At 51.1% G+C, this 16,730-nt stretch overlaps 1 protein-coding gene and 1 long non-coding RNA gene across 10 annotated transcripts in view; one reads left to right on the top strand and one right to left on the bottom strand.

Annotated features, from left to right (window-relative positions):
* MYT1 (myelin transcription factor 1) overlaps positions 1–4,459 on the top strand; it is a 69,980-nt gene extending 65,521 nt beyond the window's left edge. For all 9 annotated transcript variants that reach the window (XM_032257063.1, XM_032257058.1, XM_032257061.1 and 6 more), the window contains 2 exons: positions 1,954–2,097; positions 2,528–4,459. In XM_032257063.1, the coding sequence (XP_032112954.1) occupies positions 1,954–2,097; positions 2,528–2,668 (285 nt within the window). In that variant the 3' untranslated portion in view covers positions 2,669–4,459. The remainder of the gene's footprint in view (positions 1–1,953; positions 2,098–2,527) is intronic.
* Positions 4,460–15,712: 11,253 nt separating this feature from the next.
* LOC116535734 overlaps positions 15,713–16,730 on the bottom strand; it is a 14,969-nt gene continuing 13,951 nt past the window's right edge. The window contains exon 3 of the long non-coding RNA XR_004262341.1: positions 15,713–15,724. This is a non-coding gene — a long non-coding RNA (uncharacterized LOC116535734). The remainder of the gene's footprint in view (positions 15,725–16,730) is intronic.

Genomic DNA, 16,730 nt, shown 5'->3' with positions numbered 1-16,730 from the left:
AGCAATACCGTTAGTTTTGGTAGGCCCGTTCGTGTCAGCAATACCGTTAGTTTTGGTAGGGCCGTTACGATGAGCAGCACTGTCGCTCTCACCCTCGTCAGAATGAGGCACCTGTAAAGGCTCGCGGGCCCGTCAGGGTTTCCCGTCTTGTGAGGGTCAGCAGTCCCTGAGCTGTTGCCTAAGCCGGGCCTCTGGAGCCAGGTTTCCTCCGGCACAGCCTCATACCAGCTGAGTGGCCGGGCAAAGCCTTCGGCCTCTTCCTCAGTCACTTCCTCCGAAAATGGAGTTAAGGGTAGGGTTCTACTCCAGGCAGCTACTGTACAATGAACGCATTTCTGTGAGGAGAACATTTAGCATGTGCGCCTGATCCACCGTGAGTGTGGCCAGTGAGAGCTGCTGTTACTGAGGAACAGGATTACCAATCACTTTAAATGTTTGTGTTGTATTTCACGATTTCCCTAAGATGAGCATTTGTAATCAGAAACAAAAAAAAGCAGTAAAGATCTTATTTGGAAAATAAGAGCATGCCTCGCCTTGGCTGCTGAGTGGAGTCTGCACAGCGCTGGGGACGGGCGCACATCGCTGTGTGGACCAGGCCCCCCAGGGAATTTGGGCAGAGCCCCCCCGCGCAGGGACAGACGGGGAGATGGCGGCCTCCAACAAGGCTGCAGAAGATGCGTGACGTATTCCAGCCCCACGTGTCTTGTTACTCTGTTCTTGTTTCTACCGGCAAACAGGCCCACGCTGACCACTTATTACTCAAGAGGCTGTGTAAAAATAGCCTCGCCCCACGGAGATCAGGCAGGATTTTTGCTGTCATGCACATGGTGATGCCCCTCCCCCGGGGTTCACAGGCAGTGACAGCCGGGAAGGAGGGGTGGCTCTCCCGGTGGGGCTGTCCCCGTCCCCTCATGGTGTCTCTGGAGATGCAGAGTGTGGTGTGGGTGCCCCACTTTGTGCCCCTGCTCCTTCCCTTCTCAAAGTCCTCAGGGCCCTCGTCGGTGTCTGTGTCCTTGAGATAGCACCTCGAATTTCTCTTTATTTGCCAAACCAATCTTTTTAAAGACAGATGATTACCTTTTCCTAGCATCCCTTTGGAAGGACTCAGAAGCGCCTGTCCCTTTGAGGGAGTCTGGCGAGTGGTACCCTCGGTGGAAGGGCAAAGGCAGAATGAAGGCAGGTCTCTATCTCCCATGCAGCCCTTTCAAAGCCACATGCTTGTCACCAGGTGGAAGAAGAAGCACGCTTGGCCCCATCCACAGCCTCCCAGGAAGGAGCTCAGCACTCCTGCCTCGAGTGTCACACACACTGTCTTCCTGTGAGCTTAGCCTCCGTATCCGTGGCTCCCTGCAGATATACAGTCAGCCTGGGGGCTAACCCTGGACACCAAAGGGTTCAGGGCAGGTTCCCCACCATGGTGGGGAAGTGAGAAGACTTGCCTGTAGTTGCCCTGGGGAAGGCGTGCTTGGGAGGCCCCGAGGAGCTCTTTGTTGGTCTTTCTGGGGAGGGGAAGACCCAAAGGCAGTTTGACACCCCATGAGGTGGGTGCAGTGATTCCCACTTCACAGAGAGCAGCAGGAAGCATGGTGAAGCTAAGACTGCAGCAGGTGGTGTCTGAGACCGATATAGGCGCTGTGAAGTGCGTGCTCCCACCCCACCCCCTCAGGACAGACACAGCAGAGAGATGTGCCCTGGTAGGCCCTGGCACAGTCCCTGCATCCCCTTCCTGGCCTCCCTGGAGCCAGGCCATGTCTTCAGAGGGCCCTTACCTTTCTCTCCTCTGCCAGTCCCTCACCTGTGGCAGGATCTCCTACAGGAAGGCAGAGGCCCTGCCTCTTCCCCGACCCCAGGGTTCTGCATTCTCCCGGAGGGTTGTGAGAGGCAGCCCAGAGAGAACCCCCAAGAGGATGGGGGCCAAGGACGGGTGGCACTTCAAATCTGTCTCTGGCACAGATCTCCTCCATGGAGAAGAACCTGAAGAACATTGAGGAGGAGAACAAGCTCATTGAGGAGCAGAATGAAGCCCTGTTTCTGGAGCTGTCCGGCCTGAGCCAGGCCCTCATCCAAAGTCTCGCCAATATCCGCCTTCCGCACATGGTAGGCAGCACACGGCCCTGTGGGCACCTCGGCTGCCCCCCAGGGTCTCTTCCGAAAGCAGTAGGGCAGGGCATCTCCCACCCCTCTGCCTCTGGGTCCTGCCCTAGGGGTCCTGTGCCCTTGTGGATATTCTGTCAACCCCGAATGGCCCGGGCAGGATGTTGGCTGTGGTGGCTTTAGCCCTCCTGAGTAGTGATGAATCCAAAGCAAAATGGTGATTCCATCAGCAGAGAGGCTACTGCATGGTTTGCTGCAGAGGGGAGCACTCGAGGTTGTTTCTGCATGAGGACAGTGCAGCCAGTGCTGTCTCTAGCTGCTATGGGCTTGTCTCGGGTCACGTGGGGACATAGGTTTGATGCTCCCACATCAGCTGCTGTGGTGTGGGGCCCACTGAATGGATGGGTCTTGCTAACCTGGTTCTGTTCTCTAGGAGCCAATCTGCGAACAGAATTTCGATGCCTATGTGAGCACCCTCACCGACATGTACTCCAACCAGGAGTGCTACCAGAACCCGGAGAACAAGGACCTCCTGGAGAGCATCAAGCAGGCTGTGAGGGGCATCCAAGTCTAGGCCGAGCGGTACCCAGGAGTTTCCCAGCCCTCCACACTGTTTACCTCCCCCGCCCCACCCTGCACCGTGGGGATCCCCAACTCACAGTGACTTCCCGCTCGCGGCCTGGTGTGGCCTCGGGCGGGTTTATCCAAAGGGATGCCTGGAAATTGGCTTCTCCCACGATGCTCCCTCCAGGCTTGGGGCCATGGCAGCCCCATCCACGTGCATAGGGGCACTGAAGAATTACAAAGGGATTTATTTTTGTTTTCTGAACGCAATCTGAAGAGCAGCTCAAAGTCTCCAGTGGAAGCTCATGGACAAGGTTCTCAGGGAAGTTTTGGAGTTTGCAGCCACAGTATTCCTTTGTCTGTCGAGGCTGGGAGGGTCGCCGTGAGCGTGGTGGGCGGGTGGTTCGAGTGGCATCTTGGCCTGGAGGTTGTGCCCGGGGCAGCGTGTCTGTGGTCAGTGAGGCCCCTGAAGCAAGTGTGTTTTCTGTTTTCGTTTAATTCAGTTTTGTGTTAAGGGTGGAACAAAGCTCTGTCCCTGAGGGAAAGTCAGGAATAGGCCTCCCAGAGGACACTCCAGACAGTTGGCAAGCATGGTAGCCACTGTGAAGTCAAGGAATTTTAGCCTGGGAGACTCCTGAAAATCAGCCTGACGCCTGGGGGCAGCTTGCGCACTGCAGATGTGTGTGGCCCTGGGTCACAGCTCCCTCGGGGCTGCAGCCTGTAGACCCTGGGCCTGGGCTCCCAAGTCCAGGGACCACTCTGGCTTCTGTGCGTCCACCCAGGCCCCTGACCCATCTCTGCCACGTTATCCGGGCCGTGGCCAAGCTTGACCTCTGCATCCATGGTGACGGAGGTGGGGAGATGACATCATCAGGGTCAGAGGGTAAATTGCTAACAGGAGACCACCAAGGTTTCTCTTCTTTTAGATCCATTCAATATGTGAAAAAAGGGTAAATTTTAATTTAATGTGTTAAAAACACAATGTTCTTACTGTGTAAATAGAATCCAAGTCAATTGTGACTGCAATTCCAAGTTAGTATTTAAAAGTAGAGAGATTGCACTTCCTGGAAAAAATTAAAAAGTAGTTAGTTTAATTATTCTGTAAATTATTTAATTTTGTCAAGATGTAAGTATTTATATTCACAACCTCTTATGTTAACGTTTGCTATTTATTTAACATTTTTATTTATTAATTTTATACTATTTCAACTAGACCCCGCACCAGGACACCATAAGAGGGGGAGAAGTGAATTCAAAGCAAAAATAACTATTTGACTGTAATATAGGCCACAAAAAAATCTTGATATAACTCCTAGTTATAATTTTGATGCAACCAAGTTATTTTTTATATATTTTGTTATTTATTCTTTTAATAATGGAATTTTTAAAAAAAGTATTTTGTAACTGAGTAATTTTGATAATTTGGGGATGTTTTTCCTCGGTCCAATGGAGAGAAAGACATTTTTGTTTTCTTTTCCCCTTTGGGTTCCTTTTGTTTCAGGCACAGATAACAGCAGGTGGAATTCTGTATTTATGATTATTTAAGTGTAGCGCAGATGTGTGTGCTCGGGCGTGTTTTGTGTCGCGTTTGTGTGTCGGCTCTTGCGATGGAGTCCTGCGCTGAGGGGGTGCTGGCCGCGGGCAGCCCTGAGTAGCCGCCAGGCTCATAGGCTGCGCCACCGTCCCTCCCTCCGACAGCTCCAATACTGTGACCCTCCTTCCTCAGGAAACGCGTTGAACCCACAGCACTCCGTGGTGTGTTTGCAGGGTGATTTCCTAATAAAAGTCCACTCTACTGTGAGTCGGTCCTGTGGTCTGTGGGGAGGACGTTGTCTCCGTTCCTGGTCAGCTCTATCGTGCACACTTCTGGGAGCGCATGGGTGGGAGGGGGACTCTTCCGTCTCCGGTCTCTCCTTGGTACCATGCGTGGGGCCCCCCTGCCGTCAGTTTAGCCAATATCTCCTTTGAAACGACCCTCCCCCCGGCTTACGTGCGTTTCTAGAAGGTCTAAGTCACTCTGTCTTGCCTTTGCCCACATGACCAGTCACATGCAAATTGAAGTTTTTCCCAGGAGTCTTCTCTTAGGGTCAGGGAGAAAATGTTTTCCCGCCGCGGCTGTTAGACTTGTGGGTGTGGAATTGGGGCTGCCCTGGGCTGTCTCTCCTGGCCAGAGGAGGAAGCCATCGGTAGTAGGAGAGAGTTCGGACACTCTGGAGGGAGGCAGAGCGGACAGTGCAGGTGCATGGAGGAAAACAGAGCACTCTGATGTTGCTTTTAGAACTCATGGACCCAGCTGTGCCTGAAGGCACTCTACCCTTGAACTGCCCAGTTATGTAAGGCAATGGATTCTTTTTATTTTTCAGGCTGTATACAAGGCCAAAAAGCCAATGCATACCAACTTAAAAAAAAACTGACTTCTCCCCTTTTTCATTTTCATTCTTTAGTGACAGGGATGAAAGTGCCCAGACTATGACTTGGACTGGGGCTTCTAGTCACATTCAACCTGAACTGTCAGTGTGCTCCGACCTCCCTGGAATCTGGCCCCAGTGGTAGGCCTGGCGCATCCATCTGACGTGCACACAGAGGATCCATCTTCACTGACAAATTCTTAGAAATTCTGGACTGAGCTTCCACCCTCTGTTGTAGTCAGACAGGGTCCAGAACACCCGTGGAGGACACTTGATCTGCCCTCAGGGCTCCAACTGCTGGCTGTAGGGGCCAGAGCAGATGCCTGTGCCCACTAGCAGGTTATGCAGAATCTGTGCAGCTGTGAGGAAGGGTTCCTGGGGGTCCCCTTTAGCAAGGCCCCATTTGTGACGGGCAGATCAGTGGCCTGGGGTTGTACCCCTTCATGTCAGCATGACAGATGCTGGGGTGGGTGTCAGCAAGACCGATTCTAAAGTGTTGCCTCATGGAAAGTCATCCCGGGGGCTGGAGAGGTGGGGGCTGTGATGTTCCTGCTGGGGGGTCAGGCTGTTACCACGATGTTAGAAAGCTGCACAGCCCCACAGCTTGATAATGGCATGAACTGGTCACCCCCAAGAAGATTCTCTCACTTTCTGCACTGGCTGGGCCACCAGCCTGCTGGGAGCTGGGAGACAGAGTTTCTGGAGTCATGGGCATGTGCTCTCAGGATTTATTTTTCTCTGCCATCGTGCAGAGCCTCCCATCTCCGGAGGGTAAGCTCAAGGTTTCATCCAGAGGGAGGGAGCGATTGCCTGGCTCTCCTAGTCTGGGTGCAGTTCTGGGGAAGGGGGTGACTGGCTCCGGAGACACTTTCTACCCGTTGTCTTCTTGCGTCTCCAGCAGAATCTGGTGCTGCCAGTTCTCGCAGTTCTGAGATGTGGACTATGTTGGTTCTGAACTTTCTGTACTCTGGCTAGAGTTCAGTGTTTTGGGTCTCCTAGGCCATTTCTTTTATGTCTGAATTTTCTGACTTCTAAATTGCATTGTTGTCTCCTCTTTCATCTCCCAGCTCCTGCCAATTTTTGCCTTAAAATCTGTCATTTTAGCCAGGTTTAAGAGAGAACAAAGGTAAATGCACACGTGCACCTGCTTTCCTTACCTGAATGGGTATGCTGCAAGTTGATGAGCACACGACTGTCTCCCTGCTGGGTTGACGTCACCCCATGAGTAAGTAAAGTCTCAAGTTCAAGTGAGATTTTCTCCTGTGAACCACTTTGCCCCCTGAAACCAGTGGCCGCTCAGAGGCTGCCAAAGACATGGATGTGGAGGGTGTCCTAGCCGTCAGCTGACTGGGAAGCGTGCAACACAGGCCGCCCATGCTCCCAGGGGTTATAGCCTCTGTGCCGTTCTCTCTGCCATTCTTAAAATATGGAGGTGGAATGTGGGCCTCTCTAATAGGGCCTTAGTCTTCACAAGGGCACCCTTATCCATGATGGTGGATGGCCTGGGGAGGCAGCTGAGCTTTGGCAGAGCTATGCTCTGAGCCACTCTGGCCCTCACAGCACCCCAAGCCCACCCCACCTCCTGGCTGCTCCCATTGTCTCTGCCTGTCTTTCTTTTCATATCTACAGCATGCAGGTCTCCATATGTACTGACCTTTCTAAAGCCTGGCCTGTCCTCTTCCAGCACCTTCTGTGGCTCCCTCCTCCTCTCCCTCCACTGTATCTTCCCCTCACCTGCTTATGTGCTCCTGGCCTGTCCTCCTTCCTGATTTCCACCCTCGTCTGCAGCTGCCTCGGGGCTGTCCCAGCCTGTGTCTCAGCCCTTTTCTCCTCATTCCCAAGGCCGATGTCTGCTATGTGCAGAGAACTCCCACACTGTCTCCCAATCCTTTGTCCCTGGCTCTAGTACCTTCTGGGTCTGCACTTGGATGCCCCACAGGCATCATGACACATGGCTGGGTGACCACAACAGCCTGCCCGCTGCTCCCACCTGGCCCTCTCTGAGCCCAGCGAGGCCCAAACCCCCATCAGCCCCTGGTCTTCACTCACCCAGCTGAAGGTCACATGGCCATACAAGAGCTGCCAAGAGGGGCCACAACTGCCTGATGTGCCACATGAATGTGAACGCCTCTGCAGAGCACCCAGCTCGTGCTATGTGCCACCCCCTGGGACAGCCATAGAGCAGCCCTGACAAGGCAGGTGTATGAAGTGGGGGAGGCATGGATGGTTATTTTGGATCGGAATGAAGCCATGCAGGGATGTGTGTACAGCAGCACAGTCTGTGCCCTGCCCACCATGTGGACGCAGTGACTTTCCTGAGCTCCAAGGAGACCCTCCCAGCAAGTCGTGTGACAGTTTCGCTGTCTGCTTGAGCCGACTGCAGCTCCTGAGAGCTGGCCACGCCCCGGCAGCCTCTTGAGCCAGTCCAGGTCTTGAGGGGCACACTGGGAGCCCATGAAGTTGGAGGGTATGGTAGTCTCAGCCCTGCAGACCATCCCTGGGCATCCACCACTCCAGGGTGAGAAACCTTGCTGGAGGGTAGGGGGTGTGTGTGAAGCCTCGCCGCCCCCACCAGCATGGGAGCAGGAGGTTGAGCAGGACACTGCAGCCACCACTCCAGCACCCAGTGAGCACTCCTCATGGGAACCATTCATCTCTGCTCATGAGGCACCTTTTGCCAAATTAGACACGCTTTTGCCTATTTATTTCGCACACTGTCAGAAGTGTTTTTCTTGTCTTTTATTCTGTCACAGCTCTCTCTGTAGAAGTCAAAATAGCAGAAGACAAACCTGGTAAGGTTTATGACTAAAGATGGCGAGGAGCCATGTGAGAACCAGCCTGCTGCCTAGAAAAGACCAGCCAGAAGTGCTGCAGGTTCCACCCCGTAACCCCCTGGGCCACTGCTTGGGACCCCTGATGGGTGGGTAATCTCAGACCCCATCAGGCACCAAATGTATAAGGGCTCGATTATGGTTGCCCTAGCCCCCACCCCACGCAGAAGCCCTAGTTGGCTCAGCTGTGAGCAGGGAAGGAGAAATAAAGACTGACCATTATTGAATCTTATCCCTTTCTACGTATGTGGGCTCCTTCCTCCTCTCAGCCACCTGTGATACAGGCAATAGGATTGCCACATCATGCAGGTGAAGAAACCAAGGCCCAGGGAGGCCCAGAAGGCTGCTTGGAGTCACACATGGCTTGGCTGTGCAGCCAGGATTTGCCTGCAGGCCCCTAAGTCCAGAGCTGCTGCCTTCAGACCCACATCATGGTCCCTGTAGCACATCCAGAAGAAGAGTGGATCCTCGCAGAGCAGTAGGATCCAGTGGGTATCTAAGGGGCCAGAGGAGAAGAGGATGCGCTGGTCCCCCGGCCAGTGGGAAGGGTAGGAGACGCCAGGAAGAATCTGCCTGGACAGGGCAGGGAAAGATGGGAGCTCACCGCTGGGTTGCTCCAGCTTCAGGAGAGTTGGGAACCGTCTGGGCCCCCAGTCAGGATGCCTGAGGAGGAGGGCAGGGGAGGCCAGGTAGATGTCATTGCCTCTGGGGACAATCTGACCATTCCTCAGGGCAGGTGGGACTGGCTGGAGACCACGAAGTCTCCTCGAAATGGAGGCAAATTCTCCAGCCTCATCTGCCTCTGGATTTGGGGAAGAGAGCTACAGAGAAATCACGGAGGGAAAATGGGACACAGTGGTGGTCAGGGGTTGCCCCTTCTGAGGGGCTTGCACTTGACCTGAGGGAGGCGAGGTCCAGCCCTGTGGGTGTCCGAGGCAGGGGCGGGGACCTGGAGGTGCAGACAGAAGGGTCTTGGGTAACACTTCTGAACCAGGCTGGCAGCTGCTGTCAGACATCAGGTAGCCAGCAACCCACCAGGAGCCGACCTCGAAGCCAAGAGGGGTGGCTGATGTAGATGGGAGATGTAGGGATGCCCCAGAAGTGTCATACGTGTCCCACCAGGTGGGAGGGAGGAAGGGTGCCAGCCAGTGGGACTGGGCAAGGGGGAGGGGCAGAGGGAAGCATGAGGGATGAGGGGCTTCAGCCACCGCCAGACTTTGACACTGAATGAGATGCAAACACAGGGGACTTGGGGCAGTGGAGTGACCTTGCTGGTGAGTTTTCTGGTGTATTTGTCTGCTCAAGATCCCTGAGATGAGGGACTTGTCATACTAACCCTCGATGCCCAGGGCCAATAGAGCGATCTGCCCTTGCAGGCAAACAGTGCTGTGTGGAGGGGGAGTCCAGGCTGGCCTCAAGTCACTGGGGACATCTGGATGAGTGCTGAGACAGGGCAGGCGGCTCCATGTGGCATTTCCTCACCCAAATCCCAGCACTAGGCTGCCTGGGGGAAGCTGACCTGGAGCTCGCCCTCCAGACAGCTGGCAGCTGGGTACCTCTCCCTGCGCCTGGCACCCCTGCCTGCCACATAAAGCCATTCTGCAAAGGTGCACTGTGGCCCCAGATTCGCCCATGTATGACACTGCTGGGACATCCCTACATCTCCCATCTATATCAGCCACCCCTCTTGGCTTCGAGGTCGGCTCCTGGTGGGTTGCTGGCTACCTGATGTCTGACAGCAGCTGCCAGCCTGGTTCAGAAGTGTTACCCAAGACCCTCCTGTCTGCACCTCCAGGTCCAGCTGCAACCCACCTGGTGTCCAGGGAGTGAAAACATCCTCTGCTACCACCTCATCCTCACGACAAGTCTGGTCTACCACCTGTTGTAGAAAGATGTTTCTTTGGGGGCGCCCCTCCGTCTTCAAGGCCGACACCCACTCGCACGTTCCTCTCCTTTCACCATTCACAAGAGGTAGTGAGGAGTGGGGAGTGGTGCAAGAGCTGGCACAGGGGAGTTCCTGTTAGCGGCAGCGACGCCACCAAGAACCCTAGGTCCCACATCCTAGGAAGTGTGGGTGTCAGTCAAGGCACTCCCACCTCAGGTGTCCTGTGGACAGGGCTCTGGGCCCTGAGTGTGACACCACTTCTCTGTGAGGACCTGTATGAGCCAGGGTCCCCAGAGAAACAGCACCAACAGGGGATACGTATGTGTCTCCTCGATAGGCCCAGCAAAGCTGACGTCGCAGACCCCTTCCCTATGCCCACATGAAGTGGTTTGTTTGAAGATAAGAAATAATTTTTAAGAATTATTTCCAACCATCTTATACATGTGAATACATTTGAGTTCACCGGTATTTTCAGATCAACATCAAACTGCTGTCACCTGTGTGGCATGAATAGCAGAGAAGCCTTGACAGGTGTCTGAAAACAGACGGGCTCATTCCACTCTGGCTGCGGGGATTAAAATGAGGAAGAACAACTTCCCCTTCCAGGTGACCCAGTTTGTCCCCTGCCAAGAGCGCAGCTGTGCAGCAGTGACACCTGGCGGTAAATTCCTCATATCAGCCTCCATCCTGTCTCCTTGAGAAACCAGGTGTAAGGCCATTCCTCAGGAACGCAGGCCTCCTGCCCCGAGGCCCTGACAAAGCCAACCCGTGTTGATGCATCTGTGGGCAGGTATCTCAGAGGTCCAGGACACCCAGAGTGGGCGTGAGACCCTGCTCCTCCACCAGACTGCAGAAAGCACCAGGGGCGATGTTGGAAGAGTGGCAGGGAAGGGGCTGAGGATGCAGGGTGGCTTCTGCGGAGCCTGTTCACATGTTCACCCGCTTCCCTTGTGAAAGCGTTGCTTTCTGCTTCGCATGGGGGGAAAGCTCCTGGCACAGCGTCCATCAGAGCTTCTTGTTCTGACTCCCCTTCGTCCAGCCAGCCCTGACTCAGCCACACCTGCCCACCACCAAGTACTGAGCAGGGAAATGGCAAGGCAGCCACTATCTGGTACTCAGGAGTCTCTTCAAGAATAGCGTGCCGCTTGGCGCGGTGGCTCGTGCCTGTAATCCAGCACTTTTGGAGGCTGAGGTGGGCAGATCACCTGAGGTCAGGAGTTCGAGACCAACCTGGTCAACATGGTGAAATCTCTACTAAAAATACAAAAAAAAAAAAAATTAGCTGGGCATGGTGGTGGGCACCTGTAATCCCAGCTGCTCGGGAGGCTGAGGCAGGAAAATCATTTGAACCCGGGAGGTGGAGGTTGCAATGAGATTGGACTACTGCACTCCAGCCTGGGTCACAGAGTGAGACCTTCATAAAAAAAAAAAAAAGGAGAATGGGGTGCTATTTGTAAAACCCTTAGAGGATAACAAAAAAATTAAATTGCTGTCATTGCAAAAGCAACACTGCGTATCATACAAACATATCACAGAGGTAAATAGAGTGAGAAGTTGTGTCCTTAGCCAGAGCTGAGAGATACTGAGAAATTAACCTTACATATTTACTCATGGAGTTCTCATTTCCAGTGTTCCTTCTTAAATGTAGATCTACTCTTCCATCTGCTTCATCTGCTGTCCCTTTAATATTTCTCATTGTGTGGGTCTGCTACTGAATTCTTTTAGCTTTGTATGTCTGAGAAAAATCTTTCACTGTTTAAAACAAATGACAAAAGAGCAGTTCGGGGTTTACAGAAAATCTAAGCAGATAGTACAAAGAGTTCCTATAGACCCCTCTCCTGCACACAATTTTCCTTATTAGGAACATCTTGAATTACTATGGTATGTTGTAACAATTAATATACCAATTTTGATGCATTGCTATTAACTAAAGTCTATAGTTCACATTAGGGTTCACTCGTTGTGTTGCAGTTACATGTTTTGTTGTTGTTTTGTGGGTTCTTTTTTTTTTTCCTGGAGACAGACTCAGGCTTTGTTACCCAGACTGGAATGCAGTGGCACAATCACTGCTCGCCGTAGCTTCCACCTCCGCGCCTCAAGCAATCCTTCCTACCTCAGCCCCCTGAGTAACTGGGACTACAGGCCTGTGCCACCACCCCTAGCTAATTTTTTTTTGTAGTGATGAGGTCTCGTTATGTTGCCAAGGCTGGTCTTGAACTCTTCCTGCCTCAGCCTCCCAAAGGGCATGAGCCACTGCACCTGCTAGTGATATGGGTTTTGAGAAACGCATAATGACATGTGTCCACCATTACAGTGTCATACAGAATAGTTTCAGGGCCCTAACAATTCCTTTGTGCTCTGCCCGTTCATCTCTCCCTCTCCCTCCAACCCCAATCCCTGGCAACCATTGATCTTTTTATAGTTTCTACAGTTTTCGCTTTTCCTGAATGTCTTATCATTGGAATCACATAGTGTTAATATGTAGCCTTTTCATCCTGGCTTCTTTCATTTAGCAATAAGCATTTAAAGTTCCTCCTTGTCTTTTCATGACTCCGAGGTCATTCTTTTTATCATTGATTAATACTCCACTGATCGGCATGACGAGTTTGTTTATTAATTCGCTGATTGAAGGACATCTTGGTTGCTTCCAATTTTTGGAAATTGTGAATACAGCTGTTTTAAAAATTTATGTGCAACTTTTTGTGCGGACATAGTGGTTATCTGAGTAAATACCTAGGAGTGCAGATGCTGGGTCATAAGGTAAGACTTGTGTCTTTCATAGAGCAGAAGTTTTAATTTTTTTTTTTTTCGAGACAGAGTTTCACTCTTGTTACCCAGGCTGGAGTGCAGTGGCGCGATCTCGGCTCACTGCAACCTCCGCCTCCTGGGTTCAGGCAATTCTCCTGCCTCAGCCTCCTGAGTAGCTGGGACTACAGGCACGCGCCACCATGCCCAGCTAGAAGTTTTAATTTTAACACAATCCACCTTACCAATTTTTACTTTCATGGATGGTGTGTTTGACTTGTCAAAAAAGCCATCACTAACCCCACCACCACCAGGAATTTCTCCTATATTATCTTCCAGAACTTTATGTAAAAACTAGATCTGTGTCTAGTTTTTTGTTTGCATGTGGATGTTCAGCTGCCCCAGCATCATTCGTTGAAAAGACTATTCTTTCTCCACTTAATTGCTTTTGCTCCCGTGTCAGAGAACAGTTGACTGATCTGTGTGTCTTTCTGGACTTGCTATGACATTCCGTTGATCCACTTCTCTTCTCTTGCCAACATCACAATGTCTCGATTATTGTAACTTTATAGTATGGTTGCGTCAGTTCTCCAACTTTGTTCTTCTTCGGTATTGTGTTGGCTATTCTGGGTATTTTGTCTTTCCATATAAACTTTAGAAATCAGTTTGTTGATATCCATGAAATAACTTGCGAGATTTTGACTGGTGTTGCATTGAATCTCTAGATTAAGTTGGAAAGAACTGATATCTTAGCACCACTGAGTTTTCCTCTCCACAAACATGGGGTATCTGTCTATTTAAATATTTGATTTATTTTCTGAGAGCTTTGTAGTTTTCCTCATATAGATCTGGTACTGTTTTGTTAGGTTTATGCCTAAGCATCACATTTTTTGGTGTTCTTGTAAACAGTATTGCGTTTTTAATCTCAAAGTCCAACTGTTCATTGCTGGTGTATAGGAAAGCAATTTTGGCTTTTGTTTATGAACCTTACATGGTAGTCCCCCATCTATGGTTTTGCTTTCCATGTTTTTAGTTACTTGCAGCCAAACACAATTTAAAAATATTAATTGGAAAATTACAGAAATAATTTGTACATTTTAAATTGAGTGCCGCTCTGAGCAGTGTGATGAAATCTTGTGCCTTCCTGCTCCATGCTGCCCGGTACCTGAGTCACGTTTCTGTTCCGCATACGCATGTCATATACACTACCTGCCCATTCATCACTTAATCGCTGAGAGAGAGGCCACATTCATGTAACTGTTATTACAGTACATTGTTATAATTGTTCAATTTTATTATTAGTTATTGTTAATCTTTTTGCTATGCCTAATTTATAAATTAAGCTTTATCGCAGATGATCCATATAGAGGAAAAAGCTTAGTATATATAGGACTTGCTTCTATCCCTGGTTTCAGGCATTCCTGTATGAACTCCAGGGTCTGGTACAAATCCCCAGCAGGGTCTCAGAACATGTCCTCTAAGGATAAGGCCGGGGGGCGCCGCTGGGTCCAGCAACTCTGCTGTGGTCACTTTTATTAGTTTCAGGAGGTTTTTTTTGGTAGAGTCCTCAGGATATGATACACAGTTTATCTTATCATCTGTGCGCAAAGACAGTTTCATTTCTTCCTTCCCAGTCTGTATACCTTATTTTCATGTCTTATTGCATCAGCTAGGACTTCTACATGATGTTGAACAGAAGTAGCGGGCGGGGACATTCCTGCCTTATGCCTGTTCTTAAGGAGAAGAGGTCCACTTTCTCACCATTAAGTATGACATAAGCTGGTGGTTTTGTGTAGATGTTCTTTATCAAGCTGAGGAAATGCCCCTCCATTACTAGCTGGCTGAGAATTTTTAATGTGAATGGGTATAGAGTTCCAGTTGGGGATGATGAGAAAAATCTGGAGCTGGATAGTAGTGAGGTTGCATGGTAATGTAAATGTACTTCATACCACGGAACTGTACACTTAAGAATGGTTAAAATGTTTTGTATATTTTACCATAATAAAAATAGTGCATTTTGAAGAGAACACAACCTCCCACATGTGGCTCTAGCCATTTGCTCCTCAGACACCCGGCCGCACCCGTGCCTCAGGCCCTTGCATGAGGTTCCTCCTGCAGACACGACAAAGATGAGTGGACAGATGCAAGGGGATGGGCAAGGGGACACTGGAGACACATTCAGAAAGCTCCCTGTGGCTGGGCGTGGGAGGAGCCTGGAGGAGGGTGAGGGCAGCAGTTGGATTCTCATCCACCTTCCTGTACTTACTCCTAGCTGGTAAGTACAGGAAGCCAGCTGACCTCTTGTAGTTTCAGTTCCCTCATCTGTAAAATGGAGGTATCCATGCCGTCAAGCCGAAGGCCACAAGGAACATGCCTGTAATTGAACGCGTTGGGACTGTCACTGGTTGCAGTGAGGAGGGCGCAGATCATGGAGAACTGCCGGGCATCTCAGTAAGAGGTGTCGGGAAAACTTACTGAAAAACATGGGCTTGAGTTGTATGATTTTTTTCGTGGATTAGATGCCCTCAGGAATTGTGGGGGTGGGGGGAAAGAGCAGTTCTCTGGGCTTCTAGGTAGATGTTATCTGGGAGGAGGCCAGGGCAGAGGGAGGCTCAGCTGTAGCTGGTAGAGGACCTGGGGTCATTGCTACTAACTGGGAAAGGACATGTCTTAGGTTCTGTGGGTGGTACAGTGCCCCTATTTTTGTTTGTGCTTAGACAAAATTATGACATGGCCTTGGGTCATGATGGTGCTCCTCCACGAGATTATTTATGTCCAATAGGAGGCCGCGTGGCCTTGATGTGAGCGCCAGGCCAGTTCCTGATGTCACGGTCCACTTTTCTCCTCGAAGTCATACTAGTACCTATTTCATGGAAATAACCTATGTAGAGTGCTCAGTATGTACCTTATGAAGGGTTAATGCTATGAATGCTGATAGTAGTGGGAGCTGATACGGAGGGGAATGGAGGACACACCTTGGAAAACCAAGCAAGAGTCTGAAGGTGTGGCAGGCCAGGTCTCGCTAACTCAGGCCTCCATTACAACTATTCCAGAATGGACTGAGTAGCCAGGTTACACATGCAAAGCTGACGGAGCCACTGCCTTTACATAAAGGTTGGAATGTAACAAAGAGCCCACCAAGAGTTCTGCCTTGGCTTTTCCTGGGCCTTGAAGCATGACAAGATAATGAACAAATTCTTAACAGGACCCTTTTTAGTATTAAACAAGTTTTATTGGGGTCTGAAGAAAATCCCCACGCCTCCACAATCAAGTTTATTGGGGTCTAAAGGAACTCCCCATACCATTATGATTTAGCAGGAGACAAGATAAGGGTAATCACCCCAGCACCTAGACCCATTTATATTAAGTAAACTTACTGAGGCTCCAGAAGAGGGTCTTCAGGACTTAGATCTTAGTTACAGACTAAAAGAAGTTAATCACGTATGTCTTTAGCTGAACGCACAGTTACACGTAGACATACAGCTTAGAAGGTGTATAAGCTCTGGAAAACTTTGTAATTTTCAGTTGGTCTGGTGATCATTTCCAGGCCTTCTCCCTGTAAGCGGTTGCAGACATAAAACCTCTTACTCCCCAGTTCATTGGCATCTTGTGTTATCGGGCCACGAGAAACAGCAGCCTGACCCTGTTTGGTCCTGGAACAAAGCGACTGTCTGAAGACAGCAGTGAGGTGATCACCCTGTGTTTTAGGAGGAACACTCGCCAGAGCCCAGGGGAGCGATGGGAAGGGTGGGGAGAGGTGAGGGAAGCTGGGGCCGGGCAAGGAGGGATTACGGGGGACGTGTCCCCTGGCAGTGGGAAGGTCAAGGATGACTCCAGGGCTTCTGTGATTTGAAAAAGTCACAGATAACCACAAGGTCTTGGTGGAAGGACGCTGAGAGCCCCGTGAGGGTCATGAGGTGGTGGGCAACATGGATCCAGTACCACGGATCAACAAGAGAAGTGAGATCTCCCTGGGACCACATAGGGGGTGAGGGTGCCGGCCTTTGGTTTCAAGCTCTGCTCCTAAGTGGAACTCCAGAGTCTGGGGAGGAACGTGGGGCAGGAGGGAGGCCGGGGCAGAAGGGAGGGAGGCCGGGGCGGGAGGGAGGGAGGCCGGGGCAGGAGGGAGGGAGGCCGGGACCGGAGGGAGGGAGGTCGGGGCCGGAGGGAGGGAGGCCAGGGCAGGAGGGAGGCCGGGGCAGG

The sequence above is a fragment of the Sapajus apella genome, unplaced genomic scaffold (assembly GCF_009761245.1).
Source record: "Sapajus apella isolate SASKATOON/1434 unplaced genomic scaffold, GSC_monkey_1.0 scaffold96, whole genome shotgun sequence".
NCBI classification, from domain to species: domain Eukaryota; kingdom Metazoa; phylum Chordata; class Mammalia; order Primates; family Cebidae; genus Sapajus; species Sapajus apella.
This window is presented reverse-complemented; position numbering and strand designations above follow the sequence as displayed.